At 41.6% G+C, this 18,917-nt stretch overlaps 1 protein-coding gene across 1 annotated transcript in view; it reads right to left on the bottom strand.

Moving 5' to 3' along the window:
• Positions 1-18,301, bottom strand: part of arhgef40 (Rho guanine nucleotide exchange factor (GEF) 40) — a 33,017-nt gene extending 14,716 nt beyond the window's left edge. Inside the window, exons 1-14 of the mRNA XM_026353233.1 lie at positions 18,086-18,301; positions 10,678-10,767; positions 9,890-9,997; positions 6,760-7,045; positions 5,053-6,205; positions 4,554-4,789; positions 4,276-4,458; positions 3,801-3,915; positions 3,464-3,557; positions 3,255-3,341; positions 2,234-2,350; positions 1,541-1,639; positions 1,227-1,378; positions 141-279 (exon numbers count right to left, since the gene is read on the bottom strand). Coding sequence (XP_026209018.1) covers positions 141-279; positions 1,227-1,378; positions 1,541-1,639; positions 2,234-2,350; positions 3,255-3,341; positions 3,464-3,557; positions 3,801-3,915; positions 4,276-4,458; positions 4,554-4,789; positions 5,053-6,205; positions 6,760-7,045; positions 9,890-9,997; positions 10,678-10,767; positions 18,086-18,088 — 2,862 coding nt within the window. The 5' untranslated portion in view covers positions 18,089-18,301. The remainder of the gene's footprint in view (positions 1-140; positions 280-1,226; positions 1,379-1,540; positions 1,640-2,233; positions 2,351-3,254; positions 3,342-3,463; positions 3,558-3,800; positions 3,916-4,275; positions 4,459-4,553; positions 4,790-5,052; positions 6,206-6,759; positions 7,046-9,889; positions 9,998-10,677; positions 10,768-18,085) is intronic.
• Positions 18,302-18,917: the final 616 nt, after the last annotated feature.

Raw genomic sequence — 18,917 nt, 5'->3', positions numbered from 1 at the left:
AAAATATCTTAAGTTGGAAAACAATCTTGCAGAAACTGATCTTTTCTGTCCTATATTTCTACAATTATTTATGAAATTCCAGAGTTCGGAGAGGCAAGGATGAGCAGTGAACAATCTAATCAGAACAAAACCGACCATACCTTTTCCAGCTTGTCCACCAGCCCTGCCAGTCGCCCCAGTGCTTCCAGGTCACGACCTCTCTGATTGGACACTTGTACGAGCCTGTGGAGGGCATCGTCCACGCTGTCATAGAGCTTCGAGGTCGCAGCAAGAGCAGCTCTAAAGGGGTAAAACCGTTAACAGGAAATATTTTTACTGAAAAGCGAAAAGTCTCTTTTGTGTGTGTTTTCAAATTAAAATTCTACTGACAATAAGACGTCTTAGCCAAAAATCACACATGTGGGCTGGTAGAAAAGATATAATTATGGAAAACAAAATGAATTGCAGACAAATGTCTGGTAACAACCCTGTACTTGTATTTGGCCTCATTCTTGTGCTGAATGAGCCAAAACTCATTACTGGATAGGAGGAACAGCTACAAATACAATGGCCTTTAGATCATCTTTAAGCTGTAGTTGGGCACAAACAAACAAGCTGCAAGCTGCTCTGTCCCCCATTTGATTATAAGTTCCTGTTCTCCTCCAGCTGGTTTTCATTTTTTGACTGAAAACAAACAACTTTGTTTTTGTGATGAATATTTTTAACCTAAAAGTCATTTTACAAAAAAAATCCTCCAGTCAAACACAAGACGTGGAAAGCTAAAGGACTCACACATACCCTTACTGAACCAGTCTGTTACTCTAAGGTGGTTTCAGTATGTCTGAATGTTTGCATAATAGAAAATGATCTGGAAGTTGACCTTTATGACTGAGAATCGTCACAGACATAATTAAAAGTTGTTTTGTATCTTATGGCTCATTTGTTATCTAAAACAGGCCTGTGTTTATAGTACAACTGTGTAAAGTCTCATTAGCATCATAAAAACAAGAAGCAAGCGGGTATCCAAGTGTAACAGATGCACACATTTCTACTGTAAATAAGGAGTCTGTTCCTCTAAATCTGTATATTACTTGTAGTATTATACAATTTGATTACACTTATTTACACAATATTGATCGCTTCCTGCTTTGAAGAGACCACAGTATCACTGAACATGGTCCTTTTGAGAATGTCCAAAGTTATCCCCACTCTAGTACAGTGTACAACTTAGCCTGGTGCTACTGTACCTGCAGTCTGGAGACTTCTGTGCCAGTCCACATGTGCTGTTGGTTAGTCCTGCAAGCCAGGCTCCACCCCTCTGCTGCAGTTCAGTTAAGCGCTGGTCGGCCAGCACGCTCGCCATGAGCTGCCTGTGTTTGTTGATGCTCAGTGGAACTGCCTGAAGAAGATCAAAGTGCTTATTATTTTATTATTTATTTTAAAATTATGGCACTAATTGCACACAGAAATATGCATTTGGTGTCTGTCTCCCGGACACAGGCCTGTGTCACTATATGACTGACACACTGAGTAAAAAAGTCATCATATTAGCCTCCTGCACCTTGATGTTGTCTGGCAGTGGCTCAGTGTCCATAGACTGCAGTGCTTCTCCTAGCAGTGAGAGGGCGCTCTCACAGCGCTCTGTCAGACTCTCCAGACTCTGAAGGGAAGAAAGTAGAGAGAGAGAGAATACTTTGCAATAAGTATTTTAATCATTTCATCAAGTGAATTGAAACACATACAGTAAGAAATGACAGTACAGGTTTAGTGTATGAATCTGCATTCCTTTCTCCTGTTTCCAGTCCACGTGAGAGGTCAGAGAAAGTTCAAAGGACAGGAAAATGTTTTCATCTGTTTGGATAAAACATCTTAAGCTGTCTGGGAAAAGTAATTGAGAGTCATTAAGATTCTTCTTAGACTTTCTTTCCCTGAGTTATCCTCTGCACCCAGTTCATCACGAGCCTGACATTGCCGACACCCTCTGCACAATCACTCTTCTCTACAAACTTTACTTAATATGTGAAACTTGAGGTGCACAAAAGAAAACACAGTGGTTAGAAACAAGCAAAAATCCATCTGAACAAATACAAACACTGAGAGAAAATTCAAATGTCCCCCTAAACATCTGGAGTTTATTTTACCTTTTAAAATCCTCACTATGTAGAAATTTAAGGGAAAACGAGAGGAAGGCAGCTAAACATTGACTTGTTTCATTATTATTTGAAGAGAAAGGTAAAACGCTGTAGATTCTCACTAGTCTGAAGGCCAGCCAGTCCGAGTGGCTGTGGGTGAAGTCTCCATCCATCTCTTTGGGGAGCTGTTGCTTATCAACATATTGCTGAAGGACCCCTGTTCCTCGCACCGTGTGGATCTAGACGGGCCAAGATAAGACAAATTAAGTGCAGGAAATGAAGCGATAAGTCAACAGAGGATAAGGAAGGGGAATGTTAAAAAAATAAAAAGCGAGTTTATAAAATTAGACCAAAAAAACATAAGCCATGAAGATATGATCTGGTAGCACTGAGCATATAAACTCTTGTTCAAGTGCTATGTGAGCGCGAATTTCACTTTAATATAGACTCAACAAAACAATATTGATAATATTTTGAACTCATGGCAACAGATAATGACTCTTCCTTCTTGATTTTTTGGCTTCTTCTAAAAAAAAAAGCTGAGAAAGCGAAAGCGTGGCCTCCTATTACACGTGTATTATCTTCATTAGCTAAGTTATTGGCAGGGATAAAAGCGACTACTACCAAACAACAGAACGGGCCAGCAACAGTTTTTTTTCTAGCAGTGTTAACATCTTTTGGGTGGGATTTCCTTTTAACATGCAACGTTTGAATGATGCCAGGTTTAAATACAAAACACATGGCAGGAGAAGAAGAATCTTCTCATGAGTGTGTCTAGGAAAGACCTCTGCTGATCAATGCAAAACAATCAGCCGAATTACTGGGGAAATAGGAGCTATTCGCAAACTCTAATATGGAAACTCTATGGAAATAAGGCTTTTTTAAATTCAAGCACTAGTGTGAATGTGCACTGCAGCTAAGAAGATCTGACACTGATCAAATTTTGGCAAGGGAATGAAACAAAGTGTAGTTTATGAAATGCTGCTTCCTGTGGTGCATTTTGCTTTTCATATGTGAGCAACACGAGCTGGGGAACTTTTTTTAATCACTTTATAGAAGTTTCATGAAGGTCTTTCTTATCATGCAAATAAGAGAGAGGAAAAGGAAAAGAGCAAAATGCCTGTGAGACTTCTATGAGGTCACCTCTGCTCCTTCTAGATTATGGGAAACGGACTCTTGCTGCTCTTCCACCAAAATCAGAACAGATCCAAGACCACCAGGAACCAGCACCTGGAACACACACACGCACAAAGGCATGTGGGTGAGCTAGCTGATAACATATGCAAGCAAATTAAAGCACACAAGCAAATATTTAGCACATTTGGATAAACTTTTTTTTTTTTTCGTCCCACCTGGAATGATTTAAGTGCAGAGAGGCAGAGAGCAGAGGGTGGAGAACGCCTGCCGTCCATTAAAACTGTAAGACCTTTTTCTTTGGCTTCAGGCCTGATGAGTAGGGATGGAGAGAGGTGAAAAGTGTGATACCAGCCATTTTCATCATAACCTATCATTTAGAAGTTCTTAATAAAACAATAAAAAATGGCAAGCTTAGGAATGTTTACTTTTCTTTGCTGTGTTTCCTTAACCCTGCACTATGAGGGCAAAATCAGCACAAAGCCAGGGAACAAACTTATCAAGTCTTAGGATATTAAAGGAATGTCTAAAACAAACCATCACTGAATTACTCACCGCGTGATTCTGTGGTAGCAGGCCAGGACCCGGGCCATCTCCTCCTCACAGAAACTCTCCTCCGATACATCTGTCTCTGTGACAACCAGAGCACGTCCCAACCTGTCCACTGTACCTGTGGTTAGTGAGCATCAGAGTAAGGAGCGAGTTGAGTGGGCAGGCTAAGAGAAATCAGTTAGGAATTACATTTACAGTAATGCACAGGATGCAAGCAGGATGGACAATGTTGTTCTGAACTTAGTGAGTTAGCTTTAGGCTACACACTGACCCAGTTTATATTATTATGTTAACAACAACAAACAATTGCAACATTAAATCTTCCAAATATTATTATTATGAAACTACATGTAATGTTATAAGATGCATCATTCCTCTAGGATTTCTATGTGAATTTCCAACATTTATTCCTGATAAATATTCAGCTGATTTCTGGTTAGCATAAAAAAAAATCACAGAAGGCCTGAAAGACACTTGCCTGTCAACTTCAGCTTCCCTGACTGGACAAGCTCTGTGTCCAGATCCCTAAGCTGGGGAGGCTCTTTAGAGGTAACGCCGTTTAGGTTGTCCGGACATGTTTCTCCTGAGCCCACCTCCTCATTGTCATGATTAAATAAGGACGATTGCCCATTACACACAGGCAAAGACTGGGCTTCGGTCTCTGTCAAGAGATGCAAAAGTTATAACAAATATCCTTGGAGGACTTTTATCTCAGGACTTAGGATTTCATTTGCATACAAAAATATTTCTTCAGACCTGCACTGTTTTTCTTTGTGTCCTCATCCCCCTCGTTAGTTTTGGTGGACACTCCATCACGTTCATCGATCTGTTCTGTTTGCTGTGGCTTCTCCTCTTTGACTGGTAGCTTTATTAAAGAAGAGCTGGCAGTGGGACTTGGTTGAGGAGCTTTACCCTGTGGTTTTGAGCCCTTCTGGTGTGTACGCCCTCCGGACCTAGCCCTCCCTTTGGCCCCCTTTCCCTTCCTTTTCCTCCTAAAGACAAAGTACAGGAAGTTCTTAATGAGGTACAACAGAAAGTTAATACTTACATTGTTTGCCCATAATGGTCTTTACAATGTGTTTAGGTGTCTTTTGTTCATCTTCAGGTGACTTCTGACCTATTAGAGTGTAAGTTTGGACAACACGTACCTTGTACAAAGAGATGGCACCTCAATGTTACTGATCTGTACTTTCATATGTAAGTGTAAAAATGACAACTTGGATAAAAGTATAGAAAATAATCAAGAAATCTATACCTTGGTGCTCTGAATCCTGCAGTTTTAACTTCCTTTCCTCTGGGACAAACTCTTTCATCCAGCTTTCCTCCGTCCCTTACTTCTGCCAACTCTGTGTTAGATGAACTCCTCATTTTAGGTCCTTTCATTCCACTTTCTGAAACTCCAGTAAATGTCCTCTCTGATGCATCTGATGTTGGGGTGGTAGCATCGCTGTCTCCACTCTGTGGCTTATCAGTATCCTCAAAAACCGAGTCAGAATGAGATCCGTGATCTGAGTGGCCCTCTACAATGTGCCCAGTGTTGTGGTTCAACAAGTCATGAATTTCATTTGTGGCCAAACTGTCACCACTCTCTGAGTCTTTATTTCTGTGGACATCTCTGCATGGCTGCAGAAGCCCATTGCTATCTCTTTCCCTGCCCACACCAGGCCTCCTCTCTTTGAATGGGCCAACAAAATAAAGCTGGCGACTTCCTACACCTTCAGAGTCTCCAATTGTTTTATTTCCTTCATCTGAGTCATGAACAGAGGAGGAGTAAGACCGCCTCCCTCTGCTAGGTTCACCGACTCCTGGCAGAGGCCGAGGAGGTAATACATCCCCCTTGGGGGTCACAGTGTCTCCTTTGGCACCAAGGACTGCCCTAAAGCTGCCTGACCTCTCCATTCGTCCATATCCCCAAGCTTTTCCTTTGCGGATTTTGATGGCCTTACCTCTCCTGCACAGAGGCAAAGTCTTGGTCTTACAGATCCCATGCATTTCTAGGTACCGCTGCCTTGGGTCAACACCCCCATCAGGACCCCCTCTGGGCTCCAGTAGCTCCACATAGTCCCCATCAAGCTGGCCATGCTTTGTTGTCCGCCCAAGACCATCTTCACTGCGCCTTCGCCGGGTGAGTGCTGTCTCAGAGTCTAAGCCATCAGGTGGTAAATTGTCATCTTCCTCCTCGTCCCAGGACCAAGAGTCCAGTTCTCCAGAGGATGAGCCACCCCAGCCGCCAAGGCTGCTGCCCCCCTCACTGGGTAGGCGGTTGGACATGGAGGTCCCATGGCTCGACATCAGGCCCACCTCCTCACAAGGATCGTGGATGAATTTTGGATAGACTACCTCCTTCCACGGAAGTCGAACCACACCATCACATGTACTGACCAGGCAGGTGTCCAGCCCTCCTCCAACTATTCAAAGATGAGAGAGAACAAAGTTAATGTAAACTTTGTGTGTTTACTGAGGTTATACATTAGGCAAAACACACTCTTACTTATAGCTACAATATGCAACTTAATCTAGCATCAGCATGGCAGAATCTCCTCTCCTTCAGGTAACAGTTGTTATATAATTACAATAAATGAAAATGATTCATAAATTACTAGTCAAAGAAGGGCAAGCCTCTTCACTGCTGTTTTAATTAGTCTGGATCACAGGCTTCAACAGCACCTCTCCACGTGAATTTTATTTCTAAAATATATATATATAAAGTTGCATTCTGTATTTTTAAATTAAGAAACCAATATAAGTTAACTGAAAAGCAAATGTTTAAGCTTGTTGCCTTTCTTTTGCTCTACATGCTCGTTTTTTCTCAACACCTACAACCTCCTGACACTAAATAGCAGTTTATGATCAAAAAACATTTTATTTGTATGGTGGCCTGGCCAGAAGTCATAACCAATTACAATAATAATAAAGATAATTGAATTCCAGGAAGTATTGGACGTCCTTTCCCTTTCCCTACCTTCTCTCTTGTGGCCTCGTTCTTTGTTGATGCTATGCAGCCACTCAGTGGTGAACACAAGGGGATGCTGTGACTCGGGTACCAAGATTTCCTGAACTGTGCGCCCCCCCGGGGCAAGACATTTTAGGGCCAGCCGAGGGCAGCGTGTCGAGAAGGGCACCACCTGTAGGTAGAAGTCATTACTGCGCAGGAGTCTCCAGTCCAACGTAGAAAGTTGGACGACCACCTTCTCGCCCAGACACAGAGGCCAGCCAGAGTGAAGAAACAAGCAGCCCAGGTACTGAGACTAAAAGGGAAGCAAAAGGAGAGGTACATAGTAATTATTTTATCTTATTAAGCTAATTCTTGTGTACCAAGTATCAGTTTTAGAAATCTCACCTCCAGAGTCACTTCATGCCCAGAGCTACTCTAATGCCCACGTACAACCCGGCTCTCCCAATCATAAATAACAGGAGCCTGTTGGAGTCTGTGTTTGGCTTAGTTATTTTGATGAGTCAAATTTCTAGAACTGATACCAGACCAGTCAACAGCATTCACCAACTCAACTGGCCAGTGCCACATACAAATGGGAAACATGTGACTCACGCTGTGTTGTCTGAAGGGTAAAACTGCTTACCTAGCAGGACCCGCTGAGAAGACTGAACATAGCTTTAGAGAGCTGGTGTGAGTCAGACAGAAACAGACGAATGACCAACATCTAGCTATAGTTGAAACACTTTTATAAGTGGAAACACATCAAGCAGCCATGTAGGACTGAAAAAAAAACAAGCACACTAAACAACACAAGCATAATTATCTAAAGTCCCACAACTAACGGCAATAAGCATTTGCTCAAGACCTCTGTGAAATTACGTTAAGGACCGAAGACCCCTAGTGGTATCGTGTCTCATTAATCAACAGACCTCTTTAGGAAAAACACCTTAATTCCCACCTTAATCAATCCTGTGTCAGATCTCTATCCTCTTTCTTGTGCTCTGAGGTAAAAGTCTCATCTAGAATCTCTCTCTGCTGTTTCCCGTCACATCTAATTGACAGACACGGGGCTCCTCCCTCCCACTTCTGTGCCCTCCAGACTCACGAGATGTGATTAAATTATATTCCTTATCGACCTCTCTTCCACCTTCCTATTTCTACCTCTCTGTCCTTCATTCACGTTTTTCTCCCTTTCTTCCTTGAAGCACAGCTTCAGGGAGAAACTGATCTGCTAGTGTGTATGTTACTATTTAAAGGCACTTTCTACTGTCTCAACAAAGTTTGTTACGTTCTGCAACTCTCTGTCTGCTCTGGCCCTCCTCCCTCTGCCTGCTTCTCCCTCAATGTACCCCAGTGTTTGCTCCTTCTTCCCCACCTCCCATTCCTTAAAAATTCCTCAATCAGTCTACTATAGTCTACAACCTCTACATCTTCCCTTTTTTCGGACGCGCGCTAGTGCACGCAGGCTCATTGAATGAAAGCCATGTTCATTCTCTCCCTCGATTCCCACTGCTTTTCTGTTACTCACGCTCTCTTTCTCTCAAAGCAGTAACACACTCACATGTGGAAAGAATTATCATCATGACTCACAGTCTAACTCCCGTCTCAGGCAGCTCCACTCAGCGACAATGAAAACATGGCCTGCTCACAATGCCGGTGCATAAGTGTAGGAAAACTGTATAAAGCAATATGAGAAGGTTCTTGTTGTAGTCTCGTGCTAAACAGCGTCCATTGTTTATCTTTGCGTGTGTATCTAGTAATGCTGTTCAGTATAAACCTCAGTGCTTCGACTTAAACAAAAGCTTAATTCAACTCAATTTGATTTGTATAATGCCAAATCACAACAGAAGTAATATCAAAGCACTTTATAGTGCAAGGTTTAAGACCTTACAGAGTATAATTATATAGAAAATTATATAAAAGACCCAACATTCCCATTTGAGTAAGCTTTAGGCAACAGTGGAGAAGAAAAAACTGCCTTTAGAGGAAGAAACCTCCAGCAGAACCAGGTTCATGGTGGGCGGCCATCTGCCTTAAACGGTGGAGGTGAGTGGAAAGTTGCATCTCAGAGGCAGAAAGTACAAGAGTGACATGAAGACACAATGTGGAGGTTGCATGTTTGCACAGTGTTTGAATAGCATATAAGTGATTGGATAATATATGATACTAGCATAACCAGGAATTTTCATTTTTTTCTGTAGATTACATCCAGAACTCTTTTTTATGTTTTATATTACTTTGCTTAATTAATCTCGGTCTATTCAGTTGTCTGTGTGTCTTTCATTTTCACTTTTAATTGACCAGCCAGCTAAAGCTTTAAAGCAGACTTTACTATGTACTTTATAGTTACTAACTAATATAGTTTCAGGCACGAGCCAAAATAGGCATGCCTTGAACTTTGCTTTAGAGTTACAGTCTTCATGCACCACGTGCTGTGATACTAGACTGAAGACTTGACATTTGGAGCCAAGGAACAAATGTGAACTTGAGAATGACTCACACGTGATGTCTGTGATATTTAACAGTCCCAAAACTTCACTTGATATTTGCAAGGAAAAATATTCAAGTCATGTCCTGACCCCAAATAATGAAAAAAAGAAATAAGACAGCACCACACAAGTCATTCATTGCCCTTAAATGTAATTATAAGAGCTGTTGCTTTGAATAGTAAGTTTATATTTAGAAATGCAACACAACGCAGTTCTGAAGGTAAAAAGTTTCATTTTATTGGTCGGCATTCAGGGAGTTTGAAGACCGTGGGACTAACTTCTAATTTGCTTCTCATAACATTTGTCTTATATAACATAAAATCAAATGATGCATATAAATATATGTGTTTCATTTTTTTATTGGAACTGAAGATTTGACTTGAGGCTTGTCCTCACTGATTTGCTGCACTGTTTGCACCAAAAAACTTTTAATGAGGGGTGCATTATGAAGAATTATGGTCTCATTTGCACTTGTCATTAAGACTTGAGAATTGTTTTGGACTTGTCTTAATAGTCATTCCCCATGAGGCCTGATGGGGAAAGACAAATTAGCTTGACTTTACATTTGTCTTGACTGACTTGAGACTTGACTTTGACTAATTGGCCTATAGTCTTGATGGCTCTGTCCACACACAAAATTAACAAATCCGAAGTGTGTTTGAACTCACACAGGCGTGCTGCTGGAGTTTGTGCAGTAGGTGCTTGGCAGGAACAAAGTAGTCCAGGAGGTACCGAAGACTGTCATGTTGATAAGTCGACTCCAGGACTGAAAAGACCTGGACAAATATGCAAAAAGGTGCAAAAACACTTCATACAGAACATCTGATGATTCAGCTTTGTGCCTGATGATCACCTTTCATCTTTCATCAGTATCAACTTTTGAGTGTTTAAGTACTTAACTTTGCCTAAAAGTGGAAGAATATTCTCAATTTAGCAGCATCTACAATCAGAAGCTACAACATGAAAACCTGCGTTATTTTATGAGGCAGCATTTTCCAAAGCAACAAGAAAATTCGATTGGAAGTTACATGGAAACTTGGAACTACTGATTTACTGAATTCTTAGAAACATTTACTGATAATGGCCCAAAGCTTTGACTCAAGTGCTGCTTAGTTTTTATGGCAACAAATGTGACTGTACTCAGCTATCTGCTATTTCTTACAATAATGTTATGACTTAAAAGCAGAAACAGTGTGCACTGCAGTTTTTGGTCAAATGACCATTTCATGTCAAGCTCCTGGTTTGAGGAAGCTGGTTTGGCTATAATTGACCCACTGCCTACATTCTGTTTGTTTTGGCTTCGCGCATTAGTTCATATCTGGGAAAGGTTATCGATGCATAACATCATCTTGCCTGTAAACTCCAGCAGTGCCTTATCATTTAATTCAATCTCCATAATTTATAGCATCCTGTATGTAGCTGAAAAGATGTGGAGGCGTGTGTTTGGAAGCTCTACCTGCGAGAGGAGGGGTGGTGCTGTGCTCTCAAAAGGAGGATAAAGCGACGAGAGCGCCCCCTGCACACAATCCTCCATGGCCTCCGAACTCTGTGAAGGGACATAGAAGGTAAGAGAGGGGTTAACTCGTAACGGGACACTGACTGAACCTCTAATGTCTGTGTTTGTGTTTAACAGCCAGCTTGTCTCACTTTTTGCTGACACACACTTATGGACAAATATACACCCTCACTCCTACTTTCAACTTCCTGTTGTATGGTCTGGGGCGTTTCCTCCAAGGCCCAGTAAATATAAGAAGCCCCCAGAACAAAAGAATCCAGATAGCAATGCAACTCCCCAATACAGACACACACACACACACACACACACTATAAATGCATGCACAGCTGCATGCACATCGACACACACACACATCATGTGGACGGTTAGTGAGGGTGAGGGTGACATACAGTGTTTATTTTTCTACATGGACTGTTGGCATGGCAACCTGCAGTGTTTTCTCTCTCTTTTCCAACTTCTCCTTCTTTCTCCGTCCCCTCACATTTCCTCTTCACCCTCCCTTCTGCTTCTCTCTCTCTCTCTCTCAGTTTCACCCCTCTCCCTGGTCTCCTTTTTTCCCCTCATCTCCATTTTTTTTTTCCTAAAACCAACTTTCTTTGTTTCACCTCCATCTGACTCTGTAAATGTCATCTGACAACAATTACACCGAGGTTCTCCTCAACAGACGTTATATTGTACTGAATAACTACAAGAACTGAGCGGATGGATAGATAGCTATGGGAGAAACCCCAGCAAGGGAGAACAGAGCGTATGGAAAAAGAGCAAAGCGGCTCGTGAGTGAGCCAGGAGGGAATGAGCTGGTCATGGTGCGGGGGTTTCATGGAAGACCTGGGTCCACAGTATTTGAAAATTATTTTGTTTGGTTTGTTTTTGTGTACAAATGGGGTTTGAGGTTAGCCACAGTGGAGGATAGAATGATTATTAAAACCAAAAAAGTCTTTGAGACATTTTTTCTGTGACTAACGACTGGTGCAACTTTGGTTGAAATGCTCTGACAAAATAAATTCAACAAAGCAGTTACTGACGTTGAGGGTGAAATAAATGTTTGGGTTTATTTGCAGTTGGGAGAAGGGAGGGAGAAAATAGAAACTGAGGCACAAAACAGAGAGTTTGACACTTAAAATCAGTCGGGATGCTTAAATTCTGCAGTACAACTCTGGTTTGAAACCTGCTCGGCTGAAGTTGCTCAGAGTCACTCACAGGAGAAACAAAGAAAATTGTTCAGCACTCGAATTCCTGTCATTTTATTTTTCCATAGTAACAGAGAGGCTTCAGTAGGACCTATATAGCAACTTGGAAAAAACACAAATGACAAAACAGAGATGAATGTTGCTAAACACTCCTCAGTTTTCCAGAAGCAGAGCGGTTTAAAGGTCACGTTAGTCTGCTGGCCATCACCAAGAGACTGGTTTTGGAAACCACACATAAAACAGCCATTTTGAAGCTGGACATGGGTAAGTATCCATTTCTATTTTTTTATTTTTTTATTTTGCCAATTGTTTGGCTTATAGCTACAACATTAGATAATTCATCTATTTAAAAGGCATTAAGTGGAAACAAAGCTGACAAGAAAACCTCAAATGAGTCAATCCACATGGGAAGCAAATCAAACGAGCATGTATGGTGGACTTTTTAAAATCATTTAGTGTACATGTTATTATATAAAACCACCTGGATAACACATCAAGTGTAAAGTCAACTACAGGTGCTTTAACGGACACGATGAAACACACTATTAGTCGGCCATTTGAAGTTCTGTGCAAAGATCTCATGCATACAGGAGGAGGCGTCTCTTTGCTTGGACTATAGTAAACAACCATCTGTTGGAGAGCATGGTCTTATAGGTGTGATGGTTGTAAACGAGGTTCAAACAGCCTTTTGGCTCACTGACAGAGCATACGGAGTCTAGTAAAAGCACAGTGGGGGGTTCAAGGGATGGCAAGGCGAGCCAGCAGGAACTTCCTCTTACACTGAAGCCCTTCAAAGCTTCTCACAACAGTCGAGTTAATTCAACGAAACACTAAATCATAGTAAAACGCACTAGTCATCCAACATCATTTCTACGCCTTTTAATTTGTCTATTAAAAACTAAATCATATTTTCTGGTGGAAATAGGCTCACTTCTGCTCTGAAACTGGCAGACCGTGCACACTCCATGTAGCTTAGTTGCTTAGTCACTGGCTAGCTACCCTACAACAATATTTAGTTTGGATGTGTGACATGCAGATGGAAGCACAATCGCTGTGATGCATTGTGTGTGAGGTTTATTAGCAAGAGGAAAAGATGCTGCTGTTATTCCACCATAAAATGATATCAGTGAATGACCAGCCAGTAAAATGAGGGTGTTTCAATAATATGCTGTAACTACTGTGTGCGTGTTGTCGAGTCTTACTTATAGTAAGTTGTTTAGTTTATTTAACCAGTACCAGTGTATCTACTGCAATTAGACATATTCTTGACAGATCCATAGGTGCACATAAAAACCAAGCATTCCTGATCAAATGTTTTGAATTCGATTTCTTTGCAGACTGGAGGAAGGTGTTAAACCAAACTAATTCACTATCTGGAACAGAACATTAACATTTAGCTGCTGAACCATCTTCAATGTCCTTTGGAAAACTAGCTGTGCACACATTATCACCAAATAAAACCAAACTGGAGCAGTGATGAAGAACAGATCTAATTTAAGAGCGTTGCAAGAAACATGACAACTTATTTTAGGCACACTAGGAATAGCCCTCGACAGAGGCGGCACGTGACTTCAGTTTGATTATGAAGTTACCAGACTTGTACGTGACTCCTCGGTGCATTTGTATTTCAACGCAAAAGCAGGGAAAGTACTTTTTAGGTTTAGATGGAATCTATCAAGGAGGTATAAGAGTACTGATGGAACAGTTTCTTCTAAATACATGTAATTATTCTACCAGATACACGCTGTAGTCCGGCACCAAAGCGGCGGCACGCCCACCTCACAGCTCCAAGGTCATGGGTTCAATCCAGTCGGCCAGCTGTGGCTTTTCTGTGTGGAGTTTACATGTTGTCCCTGTGCATGTGAGTGTTTCCTACAGGTACTCCAACTTCCTCCCACAATTTAAAGACATACAGTTAGTTAACTGTTGACTCTAAATTTCCAAGAGGTGTGGATGTGAATGTGAACAGTGTACCTCACCTTGCCCATTGACAGCTGGAATTGGCTCCAGCGGCCCTGCAACCCTTAACAGTATAAGTGGTACAGATGGATACTATACTCCATAATTAATTTATCATTTATATATATGGCTGTATGCATTTTTATATTTTTTGTAGTAATCTCCAAATCTGTAAAGTAATTAGAGAAGTTATGAAATACGTGTAATATCTTTCCTCTGAATTGTGGGAGAGTGTAAAGAAACATATAATGAAAACATTATTAAATACATCTACTTCAAAGGATATTGAAAATCACCAAGTCTTTTGATTTTTGTAAAAATGTTAAACATGCACTCATGGGAAAAATGTCCCGGAGAAGCTTGAAGATAGATCTGCAGCTCTGTAGATCTGTAGCTCTCCACTGTTGTTCAAGAACACATCAGCAGTCCCCACGCCACATGACCTGTTTCTTCACTACCAAAGATAGGACCTTAATATTTTTCTAAATGTTGCACCAAAGCTTCTGAACAGCCAGTGTTGAAAGGTGTTGCAGCTACTTACTTTAGATGCTGCCTTTGCGACTACGTTTTATGATATATTCAGCTCACATTTTTGTAACGAAGACACAGTAGAGTAGTGATGATTTTTGAGTCTACGCCACAGACAAATAAAATAATCTAGGTCGAAGACTAAAAGCCTTTAAACGTGAGTGGAGAAAATGTATTGTTGGTTTATTATAGAACATGAACCGACTTATGATTTGAGTCAAACAAACGGTTGAATTAGTTGATATTTTAGAGATGACAACTGAGGAATCTCTGTCCACAAAGGAAGACTGGACTAGACTGTCTGTTCAGAATACATATAATCTCTAATCTCTAATGTGGACACCAACCACAAACATAAGTGCCTTGCCTTCAAAACCACCTATGACAAACCCATGAGTGACATCTCACTCATTTTGTCCAACGTTGTATAGACTGTTGATGAGGACAGTCGGTACAGTGTGCATGAGTGTACATCCTCTTGTTTGTGTCACAGTACAGAATTAGGGCATGTCATTCTTGCGTCAGACTTCCTGTCTTTCTCTCCTCTACGTAAACTGAAACGGAAGGGACAGTGGTTGTCTCCAAAACAGATGCTTGGCACAGACAGAAAAACAGAGAGAGACAGGGAGAGTCTCGCTGAGCGCTGTAATCAAATGCAGAAATGAGAATAAAGTGGGACTCATTTATATATATGTCAGCTCAGCTTATTGAAGTGGTGTACGTGAGCAGAAAAGAGACAGAGTAACAGAGAGACATTGAGACAGTGAGACAGAAAGCAAGGGTTCAGACAGAAAGGAAAAAAGAGAAGGAGGAGGAGGAGGAGGCGGCTGACCAGTGGGAGAGATCGATGGGAAACAAGAGCGGCAGCAACCATGATAGAAACCAGATGTAGAGAAGAAAGGACGAGCAATAGAGTGGAGCTCGCAGGACGGAGCGCTGATGGAAGACACATGATTAGGGTGAAAAAATGAGAAAGAGCGCAGGTACAGGGAGGAGACGGACCAAGGGAGAGGAAGAAGAAAGAGGGAGCCCCAAATGTGATTTCCTTTCCTAAACCTTGCTGTGTAATCTAACCTGTCCTACTGTGGATCACATAAGATGTTGGGGTCCTGAGTAAAGACATGCTGCACATGAGAAAAACCCACTTAGTACTGTAGGAGTGATGTTTGTCGTTCTCTATACAGTACAGGGATGTTGCTGGTTCCCCTTGTGTTTGACATCTTCTGATGTAACCTGACTTGTTTAAGAGTCAGGTTACACACACATTTAAGAGGCGTCTGCCTGCAGACGAGGAGGTTGACTTTTAACCTTGGCCGGAAGTTGTTGTCTTACCGTGGCTTGATCTATGGCTTGCTAATTCGAACCCTTTTTATCTTTAAGGTGCAACTTCTGCAGACATCTGCTGCCAACTACTTTGTGCTGAAGTCAGTAGTCGACCAAAGTTGTTTGCAACCAGGTTCCCGTAATAAAATTCTGCACCATAGTGTAGCTGGATATTTTGTACAGTAACGAAGAATCATTTCTTTTTATTGAAATTTGGGTCTTGCTGTGTTGGTTCTGTCACTTCTACTGGTTATATTATAACAACTTTTCCTTTTTTGAGATGCAGCAGGGTTCCCACATGCCAGCTATGAACCTGGAGAGTGCATCATATTCTATAATGACAATGGCCGAACAGATGACAAGAGAATCCAAGTTTATCTAAGCATTAATTTTTGGCCTCTTGGGTTCAGTGCCACAAGTTGTAAACACAACATTGATGTCAGTACATTTCCACTAAAATGGGCTGACTGCTGCAGTCAAAACAATGAGACCAAACTGAAAAAGCACAGCTGTGGGCCTCAAAGTCAAAACAGTTTGCTGAGAGACGCTAAAGTGCTCCATGAAATTGAGGGCAAATGTACAGTACAAGCAGCAGCTATTACACAAAATCATTTCAGTCACTATTAATATAAAAATATGAATTAAAGCACCTTTAAACTCGTGATTGAACTGTATTCTGGGGTTTTAAGGCAACAGACAAACTTCAGACCAGCTGCATCTGCAGCCAACTGAAAATAGCCATCCATGGTCTGCCCACACTGTATGTGTCAGAGAGTCTTGACAATCACAGGAAACTCAGTTTCCAGATTCCCGTGATTGACAACACCGCTCACTTTGTCTGATGTTATCTCCACCCACTGGGTACGCCAGGCAGATTAAAACAAACACGACAAATTGTTTTTTTTAATTTTCATTTCAAGACTATTTTATTATCAGTCTGTTCCCATTAGCGTGTCAAAATCCGAACTCACCAGAGAGAGGGCATGAAAACACCCTCCGCCACATATTTTTGGTAAAGAAACACTGCTGTCTGTGTCTGTGTGTGTGTGTGTCACTGTACGACTCTGGTCTGCTGGTGCATTTTAACACCTATGTGCATGTGTTAACAGCCATGTATGTCCTGAGCAGGCATGTGTGCATAAATTCATTCTTCGTGTTGTTTGTTTGCTTCCACAGCTCTATTAAAAGCACAACCTTTACTATAAGGTGAACCTGGTGTTATAGGAAGAGTCCAGTTACTATAGATGCATGACTCGTGTTCAAGTTTTGTGCATTCGTTACTCTTTTCATTAGCAAACTTTCCCACTTGGGTGCTGAGGTACTGCACATGTTCTGAAGACCATGCCATCCCTTGTTCCCCATTTCTTTCTCATTTTTTTCCCCCTTTCTCTCTCTCTCTCCTCTCTTCTGTGGAAAATGCGGCATCACCAAAACCACCGTTGCTGCAGTCCAAGTCTCCTAAAATAAAAAGTAACCCTACCCTCCTCTTTTATTCTGCTCTTTCCCACTCCGGCTCTCTTCCTCTGTTTTTTTGGTCCTTCTCGCTGCCAAACAGCTCCACCCTGCCCAACACACAGAAGCATCCATATTGCCAAAATCTTTTGTTTGTTAATTTCTTTTTCAGTCTTGTTTTTATTATATATATATATATAATCGTTTGTGTGTGTGTGTGTACGTTCATGTGTCTGGCATCTCCCTGTCTCTCTGGCTCTGTGTGTCACTGATCAGACCATAAGTGGGTGGGGATGATAAACAAACTCCCCAGAGATGCAACAGAGAGAGCTCTTTTGCTTTAGTGAAGCCTCCAACTCCCTCAGCAAGTCAACCACAAAAATCACCAACGTCACACCACTTAAATCATGTCATTGTAACTTCTTGCCACTGGGATTTGACAGCTTTGCAAGATGCAAACTGAGAGTCCTAGCTGCTGACTGTACTTCTTCCCAAATCAGATGCGTGTCTTTGTAACAAGTGAATGATTAAAGTAAATTATAGGCCTGTGTAAAAGTGATGCTGTGTTGAGGCTTTGAAGCACATGTGGAAGTCTGGGTCTTAGGAAAATGCCAAAATATCCATATTAAGTATATGCAAATGTGAAACACATGTTCGTACAATGTCATGTTACAGCTTTTAAAACAGAAAACCCCATTCTTCAAGATTTCAATACAGAAAATGAAGCCACTACACAAGTACTTTGTGTCCATGAAAAGTGCAGCACTTGTATGACTAATGTTTCCTGATATTGGCTAAAACATGATATCTGTATCTGCTGTATAAGAAAAGTTAAGATATTTTTAGCACTTTGTGACAAGCTCCACTTCTCCACAGCTTAGAAAACGGGAACTTACCATGACTTCAGTCAGGAATTCCTACATAGTCCTCAGCTCCTTACACAGATTCGCTTCCTTTCCGCATTCTCTGCAAAAAAAAACTTTCTCCCTTCAGTTATAATCAGCCTCCATTAGCTCCATTAAACGATCTCCGCCCTTTCAATATTCCTTTTTTTGTAGGATTTCAGCGCGTAATGGCACGGCTCTCTCCTCCCCTTCACTCTCACCGCTATATTACCCAGCCTGGGAACGTCCGAGCCCCCCTCCCCTGTGTTTTTTCCTCCCCTCTCCGTCTGTCCCACGCACTCTCCCCCCTCTCTCCTCTCTCTCTCTCCCCCCTCTCTCCTCTCTCTCTCTCCCCCCTCTCTCCTCTCTCTCTCTCCCCCTCTCTCCTCTCTCTCTCCCCCCCTCTCCCCCCTCTCTCCTCTCTCTCTCCCCCCTCTCTCCTCCTCCTCCTCTCACCTAACAAGAGCGCTTCAGTCTCCCTGCGCACTCAAACTTTCCGTTTTTCCCCTCAAGAGTTAACTTAGATGAATAGACAAAGAGGATCCGCTCCCCCACCTCACCAAAAATAAAAAAAAAATGAAATAAAGTTTACTTTCACGTGCTCTGTTATTAGCAGCTATTATGGCGCATAATTATGGAGAACCCTAACCATTTTACACGATGCGTAACAAACACAAACAGAGCTCCACTTCAAAATAGCTCATTCGGATTATTTAGTATCTTTCCTTTCTTTAAAACGGATTTTTAGTGCACCAGAAAACTATGAAGAAGCTGTAAATTCAGAGAAGTGCATGCCTTTCTGGTCTGAAATTGCTCTGATGACACACGTTTGACATTAAAGAAG

This window comes from Anabas testudineus, chromosome 18, assembly GCF_900324465.2.
Source record: "Anabas testudineus chromosome 18, fAnaTes1.2, whole genome shotgun sequence".
In the NCBI taxonomy this organism is placed as follows: Eukaryota; Metazoa; Chordata; class Actinopteri; order Anabantiformes; family Anabantidae; genus Anabas; species Anabas testudineus.
This window is presented reverse-complemented; position numbering and strand designations above follow the sequence as displayed.